Source organism: Trematomus bernacchii, unplaced genomic scaffold (assembly GCF_902827165.1).
Source record: "Trematomus bernacchii unplaced genomic scaffold, fTreBer1.1, whole genome shotgun sequence".
Lineage (NCBI taxonomy): Eukaryota > Metazoa > Chordata > Actinopteri > Perciformes > Nototheniidae > Trematomus > Trematomus bernacchii.
The window spans coordinates 2,130,464-2,155,596 of record NW_022987792.1 but is presented as its reverse complement, the minus strand read 5'-3'; the positions used below and the strand labels follow the sequence as shown (position 1 = coordinate 2,155,596).

General features: G+C 40.7%; 1 protein-coding gene across 1 annotated transcript in view; it reads right to left on the bottom strand.

The window, feature by feature from the left end:
- si:ch211-1a19.3 overlaps window positions 1-24,824 on the bottom strand; it is a 26,211-nt gene extending 1,387 nt beyond the window's left edge. Inside the window, exons 1-4 of the mRNA XM_034149751.1 lie at window positions 24,366-24,824; window positions 7,379-7,475; window positions 2,081-2,234; window positions 890-1,023 (exon numbers count right to left, since the gene is read on the bottom strand). Coding sequence (XP_034005642.1) covers window positions 890-1,023; window positions 2,081-2,234; window positions 7,379-7,475; window positions 24,366-24,422 — 442 coding nt within the window. The 5' untranslated portion in view covers window positions 24,423-24,824. The remainder of the gene's footprint in view (window positions 1-889; window positions 1,024-2,080; window positions 2,235-7,378; window positions 7,476-24,365) is intronic.
- Window positions 24,825-25,133: the final 309 nt, after the last annotated feature.

The following is a 25,133-nucleotide window of genomic DNA, read 5'->3' as shown; positions in this document are numbered from 1 at the left end:
AGATTATTACGCAATTTCTTAAGTTTTGACAATTTTAAGTCTTTTAAAAGTATGTGCTTTACAGTATTTATAAAGGGGAATTCATCCACAAAAAACACACTGGACGCTGCACTAGGTCAGAAACCAGAGGAGACTGTGAAGTCCACCGTAGACGGACCGCTTTTAGACAAAATGTCCTCTCCATTAAAAGGCAGCTCATTGGAACAGCCTCCCAACTGAGATACGGGATTGTCCCACTCAATAGTTTTAAAGGTCAACTCAAAGAATGGTTGAGAAACAAACAGACGTGCAATCACCGCTAAATGCACTTTAATACAGGGGTATCTCCTCTTGCACTTTATATGTCGTTGCTGCTATATTGTATTAACATGTCACAAATGCTTGTGTATGCTGCTCTTGCTCTTTTTACATATCATGTATGTAATTTTCTTAAATGTTTTATGTGAGGGACTGCGGATGGAAATTAACTCAAAGCTAAATCTGGCACTGTTACACTTGATACATTTTAATGTTTTAAGTGTTCATTACTGTGCATTGTCCCTGCCAAATAAACGATTAAATAAATAAATCATAATGCCTAAATAATATACAAGCAACGATCTAGATATGGGAATCGAGCAGGGATCAATATACTGACATATTATTATTTGATAACAAGTTTGGAGATTTGGTTGACTTTAAAACTGCAACATTTCTGTATAAAGTTTGAAAACTTGTAAATGAAAGTTGAAAACGACAGAATAAACTAAACATATTAAACTAAACTAAGTTACAGTCACACTTGATCAAAAGTAGATTTTGCAGTGTTGACGATGCGTTTGGGTGCAGCAGTTTGTAGTTTCTTCAGATGTGATTTACAGTGGTGTGTGTGAGTGCTTAGGAGACTCACAGGTTATCAGATGCAGAGAGCTGCAGAGCAGAAGCATCAGAGCAGGAATCCCAGAGAGAGTCGGGGGGGCAGAGGATGTTTCGCCCACCTGCTCCTGCTGAGGAGCATCTGACTCCACCTCTTTACACTTCTGACTAAAACACAGAAACATCAGGAAATGTTCAAAACAAACTGCAAAACAAAGACAGAAATCAATGGTGGAATTACTTAAAGGTAGGGTAGGTAAGAATGGAGAAACCATCTCGAGTGCGCTAGAATTTGAAAGTACACAACCGGAAAAAATCTGCCCCTTCCTTCAGACTTCCTTACAGAGCCCCTCCTCCAACACACACGAACGCTCACATGACCAATCAGGGCACGAGATAAGTTTGTGCACGAGATGGAAGGCTGACAGGCAGGTAGGCCATCCAGTTATTTTAGCCGGGCCGGCTCAGATGATTGGTTGTGCTTTTTACAGCGCCACAGCTTCCACAGATGAAATATTTGTATGTATTTCTTGTCAAAGCATTTAATGTATTCATTGCTATCGGGATGTTAAGAGCATTCCATGGAATATAATAACAAGTGTTTCTGAAGTTAATTACCTACCGCACCTTTAAGTGCTGTTCTTAAGTAACATTTTGAAATACTTTCTATTATATTAATATTTATCAGAACAGACAACAAATAATCAGCAATTAAAACTAAGCAAACGTTCTATTACTTTCATTGACTGCACTCAAGTGTGGCATATAAACACTCCGGTAGAGGGAGACAGAATACATGTTTTTTATGTTTTTCAGACAAAAATAAATACAAATTTGAAAATGGTTTGTTTTGGTTTAACTGTAGTGATGTCTGTTAGATTTATTTTTTCGAATCATCTTTGCTTACTACGTCTTACCCCAGTCGTGCATTGAATAACAACAATAATAATAATAATAATAATAATAATAATAATATATTTGATTAATATAACATTTTTTCTAGGTACTTAAAGACACTTTACAATACAAAAAGATTGAATAAAAGAATGCAAGAATTCCGAAAACATTTGAACAAAACACAAGATACAATGAAATGGATTAGAGAGACTTGTGAAGTAGGGGGAAGGAGTAAAGAAACATGTTTTTAAAATACAAAAATGTAAAATAATCAGTTAACTCAACAGTATAGAATAGATCCTCAGAAGCAGGTAAGTATTGTACTCACAGCTGTTTGAGTTGGTACTGCTCTCTGGACTCACAGGCCCGGGTCTGACTCTGAGCCGCCAGCATCTGACTCTCTGCTGCCGCCCGCAGGCTGGAGCACGACTCCCTTTGATGACCCGCCTCCGTCACGTTCTGCTGCAGCGCCTCGATGTGATCTGCACACACACACACACACACAAACATTTAGCTGAACTGTAACCCACCAATATTCTACATACAGTAGCTCCAGCATGTGCCACACACACACACACACACACACACACACACACACACACACACACACACACACACACACACACACACACCAACACCACACACCACCACACACACAACACACACACACCACACCACACACACACACACACACACACACACACACACACACACACACACACACACACACACACACACACACACACATCACTTCAGGGGACATTACATTGACTTACATGCATTTCCTGGAGACTTATTCTAACCTTAACCATAACCAACACATGCCTAACCTTACCCTAACCCATTCTTCACCCTAAAATTAATGATTCCCCTTATGGGGACCTCCATTATGTCCCCATAAGGCGAGTCCCCACACGGACTGTGTAAACAGATGTAGGTCCCCACAACTATAGTAATGCAAGGCCACACACACACACACACACACACACACACACACACACACACACACACCACACACACACACACACACACACACACACACACACACACACACACACCCCCCCCCCCCCCCCCCCCCCCCCCCCCCCCCCCACCGAATGAAACCATGATACAACGAACATTACAGAATAAATACGTGTTTTCTGTTATATTAGACTTTACAGCTAAAGTTCTGGCTTCAGCATTTAAAATAATAAAATGGGCTTAACGTTGGCGCCCCCGTGTGGTCAGTTGGGGAAACATACATCCATGAAAAATGTAAATTAAAAAAGTCCTTTTCAGGTTGTTTCCTTACAAGATAATGTAGATGTATATATTGTAGTATTACATATAGATGTTTATTAAAAGGATTTTGTAATCTGTATTTTGAAAACCCCCCAAAAAAGCATAATAGGGCCTCTTTAATATGTGCCATGAATATAATTAAGCATGGCACACATGAGCAAGGCAGGACAATAATAATACACACACTTTAAAAACAACAAAGACATTAGAAAAGCTACTAAAGCCTCGATCATTATGAAATCACCACCGAGCAGAAATACATGTGATACTGAAAATCAAATGTTTACGCTCTGGGCAACTTTTGTTTTAATTATCGTTTCTATTTTTAGCGTCTGATGCAGTGATACTGTTGTTCAACATAGCAACAGTAACCAAGGGGGGGATAAGGCCACCTTATAATGGAAGAAGTACTCAGATCCTTTAATTAAGAAGAAGAAGTGGTAAAACTGGAGTCTAAAAAAATCCTGAATTCAAGCAAAGTCGTTTTATGAGCTAAATGGACTTGAGGTATCAAAAGTAAATGTGTATTTTATTGTGCAGAATGGCTTTATTTAATACATTATATTGTGTTATCCTGTATTTATCAGTAACTAGGGTTGTAGTTTGTCAACGTGGGCCCACTTTTAGATCAAATAAAGTACTTTAAAAGTGGAATACTTAAGTACGTAGTTACATGACATCACTTGAGTGTGATGACGTAGAATGGAGTGTTTTCTGAGCAGTTTGGTGCAGATGAGCTTCTTAACTTATAAGGAGACGGTGTGTGTGTTATTATTGCAGAATGACGACAGTGTGTGTTATCTGAGGAATGATTCAAGCTGCCAGCTCTCATGTTTTCTGTTCTCTAGCTCGTTTGTGGGAAGATTTTGCATCAGTGAGCTCACCTCCAGAGACTCAAATCAGTTTCATTTCTGCTTGAAATACTCGTCGTCTGCTATTAACAAACGGATACTTATCTTAACAAACTAAATAAAGGTTTAACAAGAACTTTTTAAGTAAGTTCGGAGCCTAAATAACAATTAGAGGTCTTTGTACCGCTATCAGGTATTTCAATGACTTGCGATTTTTTACTTAAAGGTGGGGTAGGTCATTTTGGAGAAACCAGCTCGAGTGCGCTAGAATTTGAAAATACACAGCCGGAACAAATCTTCCACTTCCTTACAGAGCCTCTCCTCCAACACACACGAACGCGCACATGACCAATGAGGGCACGAGATAAGTTTGTGCACAGATGGAAGGCTGACAGGCAGGTAGGCCATCCAGTTATTTTAGCCGGGCCGGCTCAGATGATTGGTCGTGCTTTTTACAGTACTACGGCTTCCACAGATGACATTTTTTTATGGATTTTTTGTTCAAAGCACTTCAGATATTCATTGCTATCGGGATGTTAAGAGCATTCCATGGAATATAACAAAAAGTGTATCTCGAGCCGGTTTCTCAAACTTACCTACCCTACCTTTAAGTAAGATTTCAATATACATAATAAGAGAGGAGGAAGAGGAGGGAGGTAGGGAGATAAGGAGATGAGAAGAAGGAGAGGAGATGAGGAAGGAATGAGAGGAGATGAGGAAGGAGAGGGAGAGGAGGAGATAGAGGGAGGTAGGGAGACGAGCATGATGTACTGCAGTACTTATACTTCCCATTCCTACACTGTAGTATTTCCCCTTTATTTAAAAAGATCAGAGTTTCTTCTTCCGTCACTTTAATGAACTGACTGTGATTGATTTGGTTCCACACGCTGATAAGTTCCTGATGTAACTCTCCTGGTCCTGACTCACTTGTTTCCAGGCGGGTCGTTCTGAACAGAGATGTGTATCAGAAACACAATGCTCTCTCCTATCTGAGCCACACAGGAATCCATAATTTCCCTCCGACTGTTCACAGCAGGAAGTCACCTTTAATAAAGCCTCTCTGCACTTCCCATTGAACGGCTGGGGAGGATTACTCAAGGAAAGTATTGTTTTAAACTCTGTATTCATCATGGCACGGTGCAGAGAGAAACTTCCCAACAGCTTTGATTGAAATTACGGCTTAATTTCCTTTATAAAAATCTTAAAAAGGCAGAAAATTACACTTGATACTGAATTTCTGTTTCAAAAATGTTAAAAAGTCTCACTCTCATTTTCTAAACTTCTTGTAAGAAAACAGACTTGTACCGTATAATATATGAACTCTCTCAAATTCTAGATGTATTAATACTACTGTATATATCAGGGATTTGTCTACCTCTCTCACTCCCTGCGTGCGCCCTCAAACCAAAGTGCATATTTTCCACGTAAAATGTTAAAGGTCCCATGTCATGCTTTTCTGGTTATTACCCGTCCCCTTGTGTGTTATGAAGGTTTTTCTGCATGTAAACGGTCTGCAGAGTCACAAACCCTCAAAGTACACCCTGTAGCGAGTAAAACTCTAACACAGAAAAATACCTGTCTATGCTGCCCCAGAACGCCTCGTTGGAGATTTCTCTTTTTCCATTTGTTTCTTCCGGGAACCACATGACGTCATGCGGTTCCCAGAAGAAACAAATGGACCAATCCGCGGAGATCCTCACACACCAGGACCTTTAGCGCACATTTTCAACTAACAGGGAGTCCCATTGACTTGCATAGAGCTCCCTGGCTGGTAATAGACGAGTTGGGATGGCGGAGAAATGCTCCTCCGCAGACCCATTCTCACAGCGTTATAAACCTTTTTCTTACTCAATATCAAGCCACACTTATTGTTTTTACTTCGGCTGTGAGTGTTTGTGTGCGCTCAGGATGAGTTTCGCGCTGTATCACCGACCCGGAAACCCCACCAGTAAGCCAGCTCACTGAGCAGCGAGCCTCGCAATGTCCCCGACCAATCAGAGCACACTGGGCTCACAGGGAGATGGGGGGGGGGGCAGGAGCTCCAACAAGCCGTTTAGGACAGAGGAGTGAATACACATACTATACAGAAATGCTGTATGAGAAACCAATGTGAGTTTGGAACAATGAACAATATAAATCTATTCTAGTAGACCTCAACAATGGAATTATGATCAGTAGAAATGGCCATGACATGGGACCTTTAAAGTGATGCCAGAAGACAATATATCTGTTCATCAAAAACGGTATAATTACTCCAGAAATATGTGTCAAACAGAGCGTCAGGCGGCAGAGACAGTTGAGTTTTTAAGAAGCTCTGATGTCGTGTTGTTGTTTACGGTCCGCGGCGCCATTTTGTATACATGTTCTCGGGATAATTTATATATATATCTTAAAAAACAAGATCAGCGCCACAGTATTGCCCTAATACTATATTTAAAACCCCTGTATATATGTATAAATATAATGTAAATAATGTATGTTAAGTGTCTGGGCCCTTGATCTATAACTGTACAAGTATAAGTCTTAATTAAATGTTATGATTCTACCTGTATTTCTTATAACTTGTGAATAAATAAGTCTCAACATGGCCAGACTTTTAGTGATTTTAACCTCTTTTAATATGTATTTTCCTCGTTGTGGAAGAGTGGATGGAAATGAGTTGATTCAACAGCCATGTTGGTGCTGGGGACATTAAAGTTCAGACAGTGTTTACTCCTCTTACGACCCAAAATGTCTAATAATGTCTTTCAATATAATCTAATATAGTCAGATTATATTATTAAGCATTTTCAGAGTACTATGGACGCTCAGAAACTCACAAAATGGTGCACACGCGTCCTGTCTGGTGAAAAACACCGTATAAAATTGGTTTTTTTATTGATATTCATGAAAACTGCATCAGCCATTTCCGGTTTTTTTAACAATGCTAGGGATGGAAGTCCCCATTGATTCCCATTGATGACTGTTTTTATAATTCCTTACAATGACACGCCTCCCCTGACAACTGATGCTCTCTGTGATGAATTCGTAAAAACAACGTTACTTTTGTACTTTAGTCTGGCATGTTGAATATAAAATGCCCTAAATCAACATTTTAGATTGCTTTTTCCTTTCCTTATTTCCCTTCCTACTTTTCATTCATTCCTTTTTTTATTCTCCCTGCTGATTTCTGTAAAAGAAAATAACAATTCCCATCCTTGTGGATTCATGTTTTCTTGCAAATACTTAAATCTGTGGTTTCTGACTGATAATTAAAAGGAAACTCTTTCCAGAGTTCGTTTCACATTCCAGTTGTTTTTGTAGTTCTTTGTGGGTTTTTTTTCAACCCCGACCAATCGCGTGTGTTTATTTTACTTCTGACTCACCGGTCGTCATGGTAACAGGGGAGGAAATGCAGCTAAGAATACCCCGAACGCTCGGACACTCGATGAGAAAAGTCTCCTTTCATGGCAGTGATGGAGATTTTCCTACAGAGTGAGGTGTTCCTTTACCTTCTTGCAGAACGATCTGAGCCGTGAGGTTGGTCTCCGTCTGACGCAGCAGCTCCACCTTCTCCTGCAGAGCGCTGATGTTCCAGTTCAGGACCACCTGCAGCACACACACACACACACACACACACACACACAAGCATTTAAGTTCCTGTGGAAAACTTTCCTCACTAAAGAGCAGCACACAGTGATAATAAGTAATGGAGAACAGACAATCACTTATCAAAGAGTATCACACACCACACACACACACACACACACACCACACACACACACACACACACACCACACACACACAACACACACACACCACACACACACCACACACCACACACACACACACCACACACACACACACACACACACACACACACACACACACACACACACACACGCCAACAGTCACACTTACACTGTGTATCATGCTGCATTTCAGGACATGTTTCTTAAAAGCAAATATACGTAATGTTTTTTGAAATATTACAGTGCCTTCATTGATGGATTATACGGAGCAAAAGTGTCAAGGCCTGCCTTTGGCCTTCATCTGTATAATGTTGCTTTAATAGACACACACCAACCAGGATAAAGACTCAAAATGACCACAAAGACACATAAAACGACTAAAGGTCAGGTCCCACAAAACGACTACACAGAGAGGTTAAACAACTATACAGTCTGTTTGTCTTGCTCCTATAGGTAGGAGAGATGTTTGGGGCCGATGTGGGAAACTAGATTAATTGTATGTTGAAGCTGCTGTACCAGGCAATTCATTTACTTGACATTGACATTTTTTACTTCCTTTCTTTATTGTATTCTTTCTTGCCTCCTGTTTTAGCTTCCTTCCTTCGTTTCCTTATTTTTTTCCGAAGTAGTACTGCAGTTTAAGATTAAGGACACTTTGGTGCAAACTGAGTCAGGTCCTTAAAGAGGATATATTATGCTCATGTTCAGGTTGTATATCAGTATGTAGTGTCCTCTACTTTAAAGAGTCCTCTCCTGCTGATGTCAGGTGTATATCAGTATGGTAGTGTCTCTACTTTAAAGAGTCCTCTCCTGCTGATGTTCATGTGTATATCAGTATGTAGTGTCTCTACTTTAAAGAGTCCTCTCCTGCTGATGTTCAGGTGTATATCAGTATGTAGTGTCTCTACTTTAAAGAGTCCTCTCCTGCTGATGATCAGGTGTATATCAGTATGTAGTGTCTCTCTACTTTAAAGAGTCCTCTCCTGCTGATGTTCAGGTGTATATCAGTATGTAGTGTCTCTACTTTAAAGAGTCCTCTCCTGCTGATGTTCAGGGTATATCAGTATGTAGTGTCTCTACTTTAAAGAGTCCCTCTCCTGCTGATGCTTTCAGGTGTATATCAGTATGTAGTGTCTCTACTTTAAAGAGTCCTCTCCTGCTGATGTCAGGTGTATATCAGTATGTAGTGTCTCTACTTTAAAGAGTCCTTTCCTGCTGATGTTCAGGTGTATATCAGTATGTAGTAACTCTACTTTAAAGAGTCCTCTCCTGCTGATGTTCAGGTGTATATCAGTATGTAGTGTCTCTACTTTAAAGAGTCCTCTCCTGCTGATGTTCATGGTGTATATCAGTATGTAGTGTCTCTACTTTAAAGAGTCCTCTCCTGCTGATGTTCAGGTGTATATCAGTATGTAGTGTCTCTACTTTAAAGAGTCCTCTCCTGCTGATGTTCAGGTGTATATCAGTATGTAGTGTCTCTACTTTAAAGAGTCCTTCTCCTGCTGATGTTCAGGTGTATATCAGTATGTAGTGTCTCTACTTTAAAGAGTCCTCTCCTAGCTGATGTTCAGGTGTATATCAGTATGTAGTGTTCTCTACTTTAAAGAGTCCTCTCCTGCTGATGTTCAGGTGTATATCAGTATGTAGTGTCTCTACTTTAAAGAGTCCTCTCCTGCTGATGTTCAGGTGTATATCAGTATGTAGTGTCTCTACTTTAAAGAGTCCTCTCTTGCTGATGTTCATGTGTATATCAGTATGTAGAGTCTCTACTTTAAAGAGTCCTCTCCTGCTGATGTTCAGGTGTATATCAGTATGTAGTTTCTCTACTTTAAAGAGTCCTCTGCTGCTGATGTTCAGGTGTATATCAGATGTAGTGTCTCTACTTTAAAGAGTCCTCTCCTGCTGATGTTCAGGTGTATATCAGTATGTGGTGTCTCTACTTTAAAGATCCTCTCCTGCTGATTGTTCAGGTGTATATCAGTATTGTAGTGTCTCTACTTTAAAGAGTCCTCTCCTGCTGATGTTCAGGTGTATATCAGTATATAGAGTCTCTACTTTAAAGAGTCCTCTCTGCTGATGTTCAGGTGTATATCAGTATGTAGTGTCTCTACTTTAAAGAGTCCTCTCCTGCTGATGTTCAGGTGTATATCAGTATGTAGTGTCTCTACTTTAAAGAGTCCTCTCCTGCTGATGTTCAGGTGTATATCAGTATATAGAGTCTCTACTTTAAAGAGTCCTCTCCTGCTGATGTTCAGGTGTATATCAGTATGTGGTGTCTCTACTTTAAAGAGTCCTCTCCTGCTGATGTTCAGGTGTATATCAGTATGTAGTGTCTCTACTTTAAAGAGTCCTCTCCTGCTGATGTTCAGGTGTATATCAGTATGTAGTGTCTCTACTTTAAAGAGTCCTCTCCTGCTGATGTTCAGGTGTATATCAGTATGTAGTGTCTCTACTTTAAAGAGTCCTCTCCTGCTGATGTTCAGGTGTATATCAGTATGTAGTGTCTCTACTTTAAAGAGTCCTCTCCCAGATTCATCCTCTTCTTTGACTTCAGGCCACAGCTGCTGTCTGCCTCAGAGCTCAGGTGGAGATTGAAAACAGGACCGCTTGCAGAAACATTCCTTTCTCTGAACGCAGACGTTATTGTTAGATCGGCTCTTTAAACACTGTCCTGCACTTAAAGCAACAGCCCAAACAAATGTGCTCACACTGAGAGACTTCTAATGCCATAATAGCATAAACTGTGTAAGCACACTAACTAATGTTGTAATAATACTAATGTACCGAGCTACAGGGAGTGTTTAGAGGAGAAGGGAAAAGCTAGTCATATTGATGTTATATCAAACATTCATTAGAATCACACACCTCCTGCTCAGAGGCTCAGGTGTGAAATGTCATCGTCTTCAAACATTTGCTGCGTTTGGTACGTCAGCAGAGCCGAGAAAAAATAAGGACTCGTTAAACCCATGGATGGAATACTATAAGTGCTACTAAAAGACACGTGAACAAATCAGTAAGAGACTAAAATGACAACAAAGAGACATACAAGAACATTCAAAACAACTATAGAGAAGCTAATCAACTACAATGACTATAAAAAGGTGCACAAGTGATATTAAGATATGCTGAATAGCTGCAGAGAGTCACAAAACAGCTACAAAAATACTACAAAGATTTGCAAGATGACCACAAAGCAAAACATCAATGACTACAGAGAGACAGAATCACCTAAACAAATGCACTTCTTTATCATTTTCTAATCAAATCAAAGACTCATTTACGTCTAAAACTCAGAAACAGAGACACAAATATTCTCCAGAAGCCCCTGAAACATTTATCATGAGGACTATAACCTCATGAAGGAGCCTTTTAACCTCCTCAAGCACTCCTAAACCATAATAATCAGGGCTACTACGTTTAAAGTCATATTGAAAACCATGAAGAACCATTTTTAAGTTACTCAAAGACAAAGAGGCGAGATTATATTTATTTGTTTTGATCAGGTGTCATTTTCGTTTTTTTAATGTATTTAGTTTCATTTTTGTTACTTGCATTTACTTAGCTTTGCACCGTCATCTCTGTACGGTCTGAACACAGCTTTGTTTCAGTCTCGAGTGTTTGGGGATTTCCTCCCAACAACACCTGGAGCTGCTCAACAGGAAGTGATTCACAGGAAGCAGCGCTCAGTCTTGTTTTCATAACGCTCAATAGGAGAGAAGAACCAGTTGCAATTGTTATGGCCTGACCTTGCAGATTCCTCTCTTGAAGCTACTGTTGATAACTTTATTTAAGGTCACCTATCATGCTATTTTTAGGCTATAGCATAGGTCTCAGATATATAAAAAACATGTCTATGAAGTGTTTTGCTCAAAATACCAAACAGATCACCCATTCTAGCCATGCCTCATATCCCTCTATTTCACTTCCTGTTTCAAAAGTGCTGATTTGGGGAATAAAGCTTTAAAAAAATATATACTAAATACTGCGGTGATGATGAAACGCCATATCATGGATTATCAAGGATTGTTTCTGAAACGTATGGAGCTCAAAGGCTTTCTCTCTTGCCGGTTACACCACAAGGTGAGTTCCTTTTTATTTCCTGCTTCTTCACACACATGCTCTCCAGTACAGGTTAGCTCTGAGTGTTAGCGATGCTAATGTAAACACCGACCATATTACGTCCAAAACAGTCGGGCATTGTTTCTGATAGCAACGTTTCTGATAGGGCCGTGGGTCCACATTTCAGATATTACGTCATATCGGACGCAAATCTGGATCAGCTTCGTTGTAGCCCCATTTTTAGAGATTTGGGTACGGAGGAAGGAAAAGAGAGAGGGTTTTTATTTTCTGACGCTGCGTGAGTTCCCTGACACACCGGGGACACATCTTTATGTATAAAAGACATCAGAAAGTGCAATTTGCATGTTAGGTCCCCTTTTAAAAATATTATTTGGGCCATTATTTGTCAAAACTGTCCCAATATCCTGGCCTTTAGAGCATTATATATAATCCTCTTGAGCTCCTAATGGCTTTTGCAAATGGCATTTAAGGCCTTTCCCCATGTTAAATGTTTTCAAAACATGTTTAGTGAACTGTTTAACTGTAAAATAGGGAAAGTCACCAACTTACAGGAGCAAACTTTCTCATCAACTAATAATAAGGAATAAATTGCACATACAAAGTCATTGTTTAAAAGGAGTTATTTGTATATACTGAGTATCTCAAAATGATGACTTACAATTGCAAAATAAGTCACTCGGTCAATCATTTTAAATACTAAGTTATTATTACGAGAAGGTTTCTTATTATGGCTTTTTTTAAATCATCATTCTGTTGTCAATGGGCTTCAGACTTCAAGATTTATTCAACTATTTTTCAAAACAAAATAGATGTAGGTAGGTAGGTAGGTAGGTAGGGTAGGTAGGTAGGTAGGTAGGTAGGTAGGTAGGTAGGTAGGTAGGTAGGTAGGTAGGTAGGTAGGTAGGTAGGTAGGTAGGTAGGTAGGTAGGTAGGTAGGTCCGTAGATAGGTAGGTAGGTAGGTCCGTAGATAGGTAGGTAGGTAGGTCCGTAGATAGGTAGGTAGGTAGGTAGGTAGGTAGGTAGGTAGGTAGGTAGGTAGGTAGGTAGGTAGGTAGGTAGGTAGGTAGGTAGGTAGGTCCGTAGATAGGTAGGTAGGTAGGTCCGTAGATAGGTAGGTAGGTAGGTAGGTCATACAAGAAAATAAAGTGTCGATTGATAGAGGCACTTAAAAATCAAGAGATTAAACTGGCTGTACAACCGTTACTCTACTACACACAAATGTAATCAATATCCTAGTCAACAAGTCTGATTTTGGATCAATACCAGCAGAAAATATGTGAATCCACGCCCTCTAAATATCACAGTTCACCTGCAAATATCACATGTGGTTCACAGGTTTCACAGCACAGAGCAGCTGAAGTGCAGCTCAGTTATCCTCCGTCCAACACCGACAGAAAACAAAGGTGAAAAGTGAAGTATTTACCCAGCATGCAGCAGGGTAAAGAGAGTAATGTTTGAGGTCATGTGATCAGCAGCTGGTGGAAACAGTTACAGGGCTTTTATTTTGAAAGGAATGCAGCAGTGACTGTATGCAGAGATTAAGTGATGACCTGAGGGGGTTAAATAATAGTGTTTTTCGCAGAAATGAGAGACAGGAAGTTGTCAGTAAGCACAAAGAATTTGCAAATTTCTCTAGTGCAATTGTGAGTGAACTTCCTGCTGACAACACACACTGAATCTGCATTGATTTAACTTTTCCATATGTGTAGAATCAAAATATTGGTGGCCAAGTCAAGACACTAATAACGTGTTCAGAGTACCTGATAGTAAGGGTATGTATATCTACTGATTTCACAATTCGAGTCACTTCAAAATGACTTGATTATGGATATTTTTTAGCACATTAGAAGATTAACTTGGATATAAAAGACATTATCTGAGAACTAATGCTGTATATTGTACAAAAAAATGAATGAATTTATCCAAAAGCAGTTACATTAATGTACTTAAAGTTCTTCTTACTTCTTACTTATTAATAAAAAAAGCCTTGTCTGTGTTTTTGGACGCATGTAGAAATGGATGGAAACTTAATTACAGATCTTTTCTCCAGCAGGTTTTCTTTCAGATCTGACAATTTGCAGGTTTCTTATCGTGGTCATGTTTAATTAAATGGTTTCAGGGATTTATGGTTCTGTAGATCCACGATATTTCACCTAAATTATGCACACTCTACATTTTCGCTTTGCTTATGTCCAGCTCGTCTCTGTCTTACCCGTTTTTTAAAACTGAAATGCAACCATTAGTGTTGGGTGTTTTTTTCCTTTTTTTGGAGTACAAACAAATGTTCAATTGTTCGTTGATGTTGACCAGATCGCCCTATGATTACAGCTTTTCTTGACATGAGACATTAAGCATGCTCATGTTTGTTTATATTCTTCTTCTTGGAAGTCGTCGCAGGTTGTAAAAAAATGACAAGCTACGAGTTGTCGAGGACTAACGTGAAGTCATGTCTCTCAATCGAGGCACAGGAAGCATTTATGACTTTACAATGTCCTAATTTGATAAAGTGACCACGTGCGAAATCCAGTAATCTCACAGATAATAAGACTAATGTCAACTACAAGTGTAGAGGGGTAACCAAGACTTTCACACTAAGATAAATCATTATAAAAAGGTTAAGACGACAGAGGCATGACTGAGATGAACCCTAATGTATAAAAGGTAACCGGAACACTCAGATTCAAGAAAGTGTGCAATAAATCTAATTAGACACATGTCTCTAAAACAAACACAAGTTTGAAAAGAAACAAATGCATGCAAACTTGTTTAACTGCATTGACATCTATACTGTAGTACTGTATCTAGTAGCATGCAGGTCAGGAGCAGAGAGGGCAAAAGTACACACATCCTTTACTCGAGCAGAAGTACAAGATACTCGTGTTTAAAATACTCTGGTAAAAGTAGAAGTACTGACTAAACCTAAAGAAGTATGGGCTTTGAAATGTACTTAAGTAAAAAGTACCCATAACTAGCAGCTGTTTTAAAGAGTACCTGACCTCCCTTTATATTAATAGAACAATAATGTCATTGTTAGCTAATGAATGTTTCCATGCTGAACAACGGCAACATGACAACGTTTTCATTGGTCCCTCTTCTTTAGAGAAGACCAGGAAATGATGGATACACGGATCGTGTTCAAATCAATAGGCACGCAATGACTCTAAATAATAATGATCACGCCACCAAACACACATTCAAACTAAAGGAACCAGCCTGTTGGGAAAATGTAAGAAGTAGAAAGTACAGGTATTTGTGTTCAACATGTAAGAAGTAGAAAGTACAGGTATTTGGGTTCAACATGTAAGAAGTAGAAAGTACAGGTATTTGAGTTCAACATGTAAGAAGTAGAAAGTACAGGTATTTGTGTTCAAAATGTAAGAAGTAGAAAGTACAGGTATTTGTGTTCAACATGTAAGAAGTAGAAAGTACAGGTATTTGTGTTCAAAATGTAAGAAGTAGAAAGTACAGGTATTAGTGTTCAACATGTAAGAAGTAGAAAGTACAGGTATTTGTGTTCAAAATGTAAGAAGTCAAAGTAAAAAGTCGTCAGAAAAAATAAGTAGTGGAGTAAAGTACTGATACCAGAAGAATGTACTTAAGTACAGTAACGAAGTATTTGTACTCCACTACTTCCCACCTCTGTCAAAAAGGCAGTGTTTGGAAGGGAATTCTGGGTAATGTAGTTCTACCTGGACACATCTCCGTTACCAAGTAAACACGTCATGTTTGCACACTTGCTGTTACTATTAATACAAAGTGGGAATATTCCCGAAAGTCCACAATCCACAGTGATGACGTGAGAGTTTCCCTTCAGCAAACACTGAGGCTTTCCCACAAGGGGAGTAGAAATTTAAAAAAAAAGGTAGGGGAGAAGTCAAAGTTAGGAATCATGAGGGAGCAGAGAGGGAGGAGCGGAGCAGAGGGTGAAGCGAGGAAGGAGGAATGAGTGAGAAGGAGGGAGGCAAACATTCACTTTTTTCCAACCAACAACTCTCAGTAAATGAAGCTGGAAATGTTGGAAGCAGCTTAAACTCTGCACGGTTTAAACTCTGGAGGAAAAGCTATTCAAAGCTTTTTATACGGGAAGGAAAATGTATCCCAAAATTGAAACACTGGAGTAAGGAGTAGGAGGGAGGAGGAGAGACAGTAAAAGAGAAGAAGGGCTCTTTGTTAATAACATTAAAACTCATTATTACAAATCAACTCAGAGAGAAACTCATGTGACTCTTCATAATGGAGATGATAAGTTTCATAAGACACATGTTTCCACTTTGCCTCAGGATTTAGAAGATACAGATTAAACCGTCTGACTGAATACTTCTGTTTGGTCGTTTTTTTTCATATATTAGTATTGATCTCGTGTTTTTTCAGGACAGATGGAAGCTGTTAGTGTTTTTGGTGAAGCGGGCGTGGTCGCTCGAGGCACGCGGGTTTTAATTTTGGCATTTGGACTGAAACACGAAGCTATTTTCAGCATCAGTTTGGTAACGCTCTGGCTACAAAATGTGTCAGAAGGAAATTCATGTCTTGAGAACAGAAAGCGCAACTACTCAAGATATAAGACAGCTTTTCGAATTATAAGAATACTTTTTGCATTTTCTTTTCTACCTAAGACAGTTAAGAGGTTTGAGACATATCGATTAAAATGTATCAACAATTCATTAAACCCGAAAATGCTAAAATATCTCTGGTTCTCCAACAGATTTTCAGTTTAACAGATCCATAAACCGAATACCAAAACAAGATATCTTGGACATTTTAACATTGAAATAAGTACTGCATCATAACCGGGTTTTTCTCTATCTCCTGACATTTTATTGACAATACAATATTACATGTCACTTGTTATAGACGCTTTTATCCAAAGCGACTTACATACTCAATACTGTGGACAATCCCCACAGGAGCAATTTGGGGTGAAGTGTCTCAGGGACACAACGACATGCTTGACTGCAGTGGGGTTTGAACCTGTGACCCCCTGATCCAACACCAACGCACTGTACCACACGCCTCCAATACTTCAATGGAGGCGTGTGGTGCAGTGGGTTGTGCGTTGGTGTTCTAACGTCTAACAAGTGACATGTAATACAATTAATTATTAAAAGGGTTTAATTTTCAGTATTAGATTGGTCCCAAGTTGGTAATGTAATGGCAACCTTACAAGGTAAAAATTCAAATTGTATGAATTAAATATTGTAAGTACTCTCAACTACTTGAACAAAAGCTGTAATAATAATGGATCCGTTTTAGTTTTGATCAGAGATAGCAGCTTTTCTTCAACTTAAAAAACCCCAAAGCCATTATGACGAGTTAGAATTGATTATAATGAATTACAAAAGCCAACATAATCTCAAGATTCTGCTAAATATCCTTGTCAGAGAGAGATGTCTGAGTACAAGGTAAAAGCTTTTGGAATATTCTAAATATATTGGCACTATATTGGACCTCATACAACCTCACTTTAAAACCTCCAACATATTTACTTTAAACTCTTTCTGGTAACTCTCACATGATTCTACAAAACATTCAAACCATCTCTTTAATCTCATCTGACCTCAGAGGAAACACAAACTAAATCTAACAGGAAGCGGCGGAAACAGATTCAGGCAGGATGTTCATCTTCAGCTTTATAACTTTAAACCTTCAACTTGAACCTAGCTTCCAACAGTCAAAGTATTTAACAGGAGATGAGGGTTAAATGTTGTCTTGTTTTAAGAGGAATGTAATAAATGTTGAAGGCTGGGGAGTATGGAAGCCCATTAAGGCCAGTTACATGAAAAACATTCTGTACATTTCAAAATAAAAAAGACACATTTTCGCACTGCACTGGTGCCAAACGGCAGTATTATCTTAAAGTGGAACTATCATGCTATATTGGAAATATATATTGTAGGGCCATACCTTTACAAAAACATGTCTGTGAAGTTGTTTGCTTAAAATACCAAACAGATCAGCCATTGCAGCCATGCCTCATACTGCTCATACCCCTCTTTTGCAGCCCTGTTAGAGAGTAGGTAGGTAGGTAGGTAGGTAGGTAGGTAGGTAGGTAGGTAGGTAGGTAGGTAGGTAGGTCGGAGCTAATGCCTGATCAGAATTCTACCGGAGATAAAGTTAAATTCAGCTGTGATAAAACGCCATCCTGTTCTAAACCACATCAAGGATTATTTCTGAAACAGTATGGAGCTCAAATGCTTTTTCTCTTGCGGGTTTATCACAAGGTGAGTTCCTTTTTATATGTCCCTGCTTTTAAAACACATGTGCTCTCCATACAGGTTAGCTCTGAGTGTTTAGCGAGGCTTGCTAATGTAAACAAAGACGAGATTACGTCCAGAACAACGTCAGGCATTGTTTCTGATAGCAACTTTCTGTGGGTCCGCCGCCGATTTGACGTCATATCGGCAGCAAATCTGGTATCCGCTCGTTGTACCCCCGTTTTAAAAGATTTGGGTACGGAGGAAAAGAGAGAGGGTTTTATTTTCTGATGCTGCGTGAGTTCCCCGACACACCGGGGACACGTATTTATTAGGGCTGGTCAGTCGATTAAATATTTAATCGCGATTAATCCGCATGAATTGTCCATAGTTAATCGCGATTTTCGTGGACAATATTAACCCTCCGACAAACAATGGAGATTCACCATGGCTACCTGTTGCTGTTCTACCTGAGAGACGCAAGAAGAAGACAAAGCGGGGATGCCGGGCCGGGTTGCTGGTCAGACTGAGAAAACGTGAGAATCGGCCCCTTCTTCCGAGTATTCTTCTGGCTAATGTTCAATCCATTGAAAATAAGCTAGATGAACTCAGAAGCCGGATTGCTTTTCAAACGGGAACATTAGAACTGTAACGTGTTAATTCTCACTGAGACTTGGCTCAACCCCGCTATCCCGGACTCCGCTATTGTCCCTGACGGATTCTCTATTTTTCGTCAGGACCGGACTGCAAACTCGGGGAAAAGTAAGGGAGGCGGTGTGTTGTGTAATGACTAACAACACACTGGTGCTCAGATGTGAAGATTATTTCATCGGACTGTTCCGCACCAGCTAGAGCACCTCATGATCTCATGTCGGGCCTTCCATCTGCCGAGGGAATTCCACATCTGTTGTGATAACAGCAGTGTATATCCCGCCGCAGCCACTCGCCGACAACAACACGGCACCTCGATCAGCTGTTTGGGGTTTATTGATAAAACCGAGACTTCAAGCGCCAGATGCGGCGTTCGTTGTGGCCGGAGATTTCAACACCGCCAACATGAAAGAAGGTTTTGCCAAAATATTACCAACACATCAACTTCCCCGACGCGCGGGGGAAACATACTGGACCATGTTTATTCCCCTTTCCGGAATGGATATAAGGCTCTCCCTCGCCCTCCCTTCGGCAAATCAGACCATATCTCACTACTGTTGTTGCCGGCTTACAAGCAGAAACTTAAAAGGGACAGACCGATAACAAGGACAGGACAACGATGGAGCGAGGAGTCAGATTCAGCACTGCAGGATTGCTTTGCATCTACGGATTGGAGTGTGTTTGAGGACAATAACATCAACACACACACGGACACTGTCATCTGCTACATTGGGAAATGCATCGATGACGTGGTACCGAAGGTTTCTGTACGGACATTCCCAAATCAAAAGCCCTGGGTAAACGGTGAGGTGCGCGGCAAACTGAAAGCGCGCACTCTCGCGCACACAGCGGGAGATTTGGAGGAGTACAGGAAGTCTAGGTATGATCTCCGGAGAGCAATAAAAAATGCAAAGAGACAGTACAAAGACAAGGTGGAATCTGACTTCAAAGGCTGTAACACTAGGAATATGTGGGCGGGACTAAGGACAATGACATGACTACAAAGGAGCAGCGGGGGGTGCTGCGGGAGTGTCTGCGTGCGCATCTCTCCCAGATGAGCTAAACAGTTTTTTTGCACGCTTTGAGAGCAGCCAGGCTGTGGAGGTACAGAGGGACCAGGAGCTACACTGCCCTTTTGTTTTAAATAGGGCAAGATGTGTGTAAATCCTTTAAAAGGGTTAACCCACACAAGGCTCCTGGACCTGATGGCATCCCTGGCCGTGTTCTCAGGGTGTGTGCAGTTCAGCTGGCAGAGGTGTTCACAGACATCTTCAACAGGTCCCTGCTGCAGTCTGTAGTCCCCACATGTCTTAAACACTCCACCATCATTCCTGTCCCCAAAAAGACAATCATCACCTGCCCCCAACGACTACCGCCCAGTAGCACTCACCTCCATCATAATGAAGTGCTTTGAGCGGTTAGCCAAATTATTCATCACCTCCCTCCCTCCCTGAATCTCTGGACCCCCCTGCAGTTTGCCTACAGAGCAAACAGGTCCACAGACGACGCCATAGCCCTCACCCTCCACACTGCCCTCTCACACCTGGACCCGAAGACAGGAACACATATGTGAGAATGCTGTTCATTGACTACAGTTCAGCATTCACACCATTGTGCCCTCCAAGCTGGCCATCAAGCTCAGAGACCTCGGGCTCAACAGCGCCCTCTGTGACTGGATCCTGAACTTCCTGACGGGGCAGACCCCAGGCAGTGCGGGTGGGAAATATCACATCCATCCCACCCTGATTCTCAACCAACCGGTGCCCCTCAAGGCTGCGTGCTCAGCCCTCTCCTCTACTCCCTGTTCACCCACGACTGCGTGGCCACACACAGCTCCAACACCATCGTGAAGTTTGCTGATGACACGACCGTCATCGGCCAGATCACAGACGATGACGAGACGGCGTACAGAGAGGAGGTCGAAAAACCTGACATCTTGGTGCCAGGAGAACAACCTCCATCTCAACATCAGCAAAACAAAGGAGCTGATTGTGGATTACAGGAAGCAGCAGGGAGAGGGACACGCCCCCATCGCCATCAATGGGACTACGGTGGAGAGAGTCAAAAGCTTCAGGTTCCTTGGGGTCCACATCACTGAGGACCTGACATGGTCTCTTCACACCACCACCATCACCAAGAAAGCTCGACAGCGGCTCTTCTTCCTCCGCAGGTTGAGGAGGTTCAAAATGGATTCCAGGATACTCTGCAACTTCTACAGGTGCACGATAGAGAGTATCCTCACTGGCAGCATGACGGCCTGGTACGGCAGCTGCACCGACCCTCGATCGTAAGGCTTTAAAGAGGTGGTGAAAACTGCACAGCACATCACCAGGACGGAGCTGCCATCCATGGAGGACCTTTAACTCCCAGCGGCTCAGGAAGAAATCACTACGGATTATCAAAGACCCCCCATCACCCCAGCCACAAACTGTTCTTTCTGTTGCCGTCTGTAGACGTCACCGCAGCATCCCTGGCAAGGACAAAGAAGATTCGGAGACAGTTTCTTCTTCCCGCGGGCAAGTGAGACTGTTAAAAAAATTGAACTGTTGAAACAACTTCAAACATTCAACCTGCTACTCAGTAGTATGTATCTAATACCTAATATATATATATCATTCCAATAACTTGTATATAGACTCATACTGCCACTATTCCCACATCATAACTTTATTTCATTTTTATAACTATTATTATTTTTGTATTGCTCTTGCTCTTATTGTTATTATGTATGTTATTATGTTGCATTGTTGGAGAAGCCTGTGACATAGAGATTTTCAACTGCATAATTACTCTGTAGCTATGTCAGATTGACAATAAAGAACCTTGAAACCTTGAACCTTGAAACCTTGATTAATCGCAAATTAATCGCACATTTTTATCTGTTCTAAATGTACCTTAGAGGGATATTTTTCAAGTTTTTAATACTCTTATCAACATATGAGTGGACAACTATGCTTTATATGTGTTTATTATCATTTGAACAATGACAAATATTCTCATGAATATTAAACACAACAACCTCTGAACATTACAAATATTCGCCTCAATTCAACCTGGAACCTCTCTCATACAATAATACTGTGTGTTGGTGTGTGTGTTGGTGTGTGTGTGTGTGTGTGTGTGTGTGTGTGTGTGTGTGGTGTGTGTGTGGTTGTGTGTGTAAGTGTGTGTGTGTGTGTGTGTGGGTGTTTTGGAGCTATGTGCAGCTCAAGGCATATATGCTGTGTGTATGAGCTGTGTTGCGCGCACTATCCGTGCTGAGTGTGCTGTCTGGCTACCTGCATAAAGTCAAGTGCTCGGCGCAGTTGTCGGCGAAATGTCGCTCCTCTGTTTTCATTGAAACAGCTCCTTATATTCGTTAGCTCAGCTAGCTAGCACCAGATGCTAACAACAACACGTAAGGTGTGCTTCGCTCGCGCCACACATACACACACCCTCCCGGTCCTCCCGATGGCCAGTCCGGGCCTGCCGGTGAACGTGGAAGTGTGGTCTGCCACAAGCGGGCAGCAGCGGGGCTGTCAGCATCAGCTTGTAGATGGTATTTTAAACTCGATGCGCTCTGAAACTACGGCGGCCGAGGACAAAAAATACACATGCGTTAATCGCGTTAAAATAATTAGTGGCGTTAATTTTTTTTGCGTTAACGCGTTATTAACGCGTTAACTTGACAGCCCTAGTATTTATGTATAAAGACATCAAAAAGTGCATTTTGCATGATAGGTCCCCTTTAAAGAGTCCATATTATGACTTTGGGGGCTAAAAATGATGAGAATGTTCTCTAAATAATGACTTAGTACCTTGAACAATCGGTACTGCATTAGTGGCTATGTCAAAATAACTATGGCATCTCAAATACTAACGTAGTATTGCATTTTGGGATTATAACTCATACATTTCATAAAGTCTCTCCTCATGATGACGTCAGTCCTCACACTGGCAGAGTCCTGCTTCCATAGCAACACTTCCCACATGTGTGTGTGAACCACATTTTCCTGCCGGCACTCCTCCAGCGTGGCGTTGGTGGCTTAGTATCTTGAGTTAGTTCCTCAAAATAATAACAATAACTCCCAAAATAATGACGAAGTATTGCCAAAAGAGAAACTTCCTTAAAATCATGACTTAATCTCCAATTAACAAGAAAAGTTTTCCAAATAATGACTTAAATATGACTTAAAACATCAAAAATAATCACAAACTTTCTCAAAATAATACCTACTTTCTCAAATGATGACCAAGTATCTAAAAACAATAAGTATTGCTAAATAATATGAAACTTTATTCAAGATAAATTAGTGTATTCAAATAGTGTATCTCCTATAATTTACTAAGTTTCTTCAATGATGTGATACTAACTCATCTATCTCATCATAATGACTTCAGTCCTCACACTGGCAGAGTTTAGCTTCCATAGCAACACTTCCCACATGTGTGTGAGAACCTCAACAATAATAACAATAACTCCCAATAATGACTAAGTATTGAAAAATGAGGAACTTAACATAACTTCAAAAAATCTGGACTTCATCTCCAATGTATAAGAAAAGTTTTCAATGAATGACTTAAATATTGACTTAATACATCAAAAGTAATGACAGATTATTGAAGTATTACAATTCAATATGACATTTTCCTCGAGATACTTTAGTGTATAATATAACAACTAGTATTCTCCATGATAACTATGTTTTTTCATTTTTATGTGATACTAACTTTTATAAAGTAAGCTTCAGTCCCTCCTCACGTTGGCAGAAGTTTAGCTTCAATAGGACACATTCCCCACGATGTGTGTGAGAACCACATCATGTCATGGCGGAGGTGTGAAACAAAACTCCAGTTGTTGAAAGTCTCTAAACACCCATAAGTAAGTAACTTTCTTCGATGATACCTTAGTGTACTAAAATAACTACTAAGTATCTCCTATAAATAACTAAGTTTTGCAATATGTGATACTAACTTGTATAAAGTTTCTCCTCATTGTGACTTCAGTCCTCACGTGGCAGAGTTTTAGCTTCCATAGCAACACTTCCCACATGGTGTGTGTGAACCACATCATGTCAGGGGGGGGAAACAAAACTCATAAATAATGACTAAATTATTGCAAAAATGAGAAACTTCCTTAAAATCATGACTTCATCTCCAATTTATAAGAAAAGTTTCCAATTAATGACTTAAATTATTGACTTAATTCATTAAGAATAATGACAAAACTTCCTCCAAAAGAATTCTCAAGTTGTTGAAAGTATCCAAAAACAGTAAGTATTGCAAAATAATATGAAACCTTCTTCGGAACACCTTAGTGTATTAAAATAACTACTAAGAATCTCCAATAATTAACTCAATTTTGCAATTATGTGATACTAACTTTTATAAAGTAACTTCAGTCCTCACGTTGGCAGAGTTTAGCTTCCATAGAACACTTCCCACATGTGTGTGAGAACCACATCATGTCAGGAGGAGGTAAAACAAACTCAAGTTGTTGAAAGTATCTAAAAACAATAAGTAATTTTCTTCGAGATACCTTAGTGTATTAAAATAACTACTAAGTATCTCCAATAAATAACTAAGTTTTGCAATTATGTGACACTAACTTGTATAAAGTGTCTCCTCATTATAGAAATTGGAGGATGAAACCCTCTTAATGGTCACACATGTTCATGCACACAGCACACACAGTGAAATGTAGTCTCTGCATTTAACCCATCTTAGTACTAGGAGCAGTGGGCAGCACTTCAGTCCTCACACTGGCAGAGTTTAGCTTCCATAGAACACTTCCCACATGTGTGTGAGAACCACATTATGTCAGGAGGAGGTAAAACAAACTCACGTTCTCCAGCCGGCACTCCTCCAGCGTGGCGTTAGTGGCGTTGAGTCCTCCCCCCATCACCAGAGGTCTGCTCTCAGGATGTCCCTCTGCTCCCTGGTCTCCACCAGCTGCTCCTCCAGGGCCACTTTGTTCTTGCCGTAAACCACCTTGGCTCCTTCCAGTTTCTCCGTGACCTCCTGCAGCTCAGCCCGACACAGAGCAGAGCTCTTCAGGTCGGGAGACGTCGCCCCACACCACGATGATTATCAACGACACAACGGACCACAGAGCCAGCAGCGCGAGGACCACGTTTCTTCGCCGTCTGCGAGGATTGGAGGCGGCCCGCCATTAGAGAAGGAGGTGGAGGAGGATGATGGAGATGGAAGATGAAGAAGTAGAGCTGCTCTCACTTTGCCTCGCTCAGGGTGAAGTGAGCTGGACTTTCCCTTCTAGCTGGGCAGGGAAAAATGTCAAAATTCAGCCACACCTCCTCTGCCTCACCCACTTTTCGGCCACCTCCTGGAGCCTCCCCACCCTAAACTACTCCCCCTCCTCCTCCTCCCCCTCCAAGTTATTATTATGTATTTATTTCAACAAGGACCATGCATACAAATACATTAATCTCAGTAAAAGAGAAGAGATGAATTATGCCAGATTTTAGCTAATGGCTCATTTCCATCTGCAGTCCTTGTCAGTGTTATCATGCCAAGAGGACGCCGTGATCAACAGGAAAGTCACACACACACTTTACACATAAACGAAACTTTCCATGTGCAGCCTGTGTGCTGT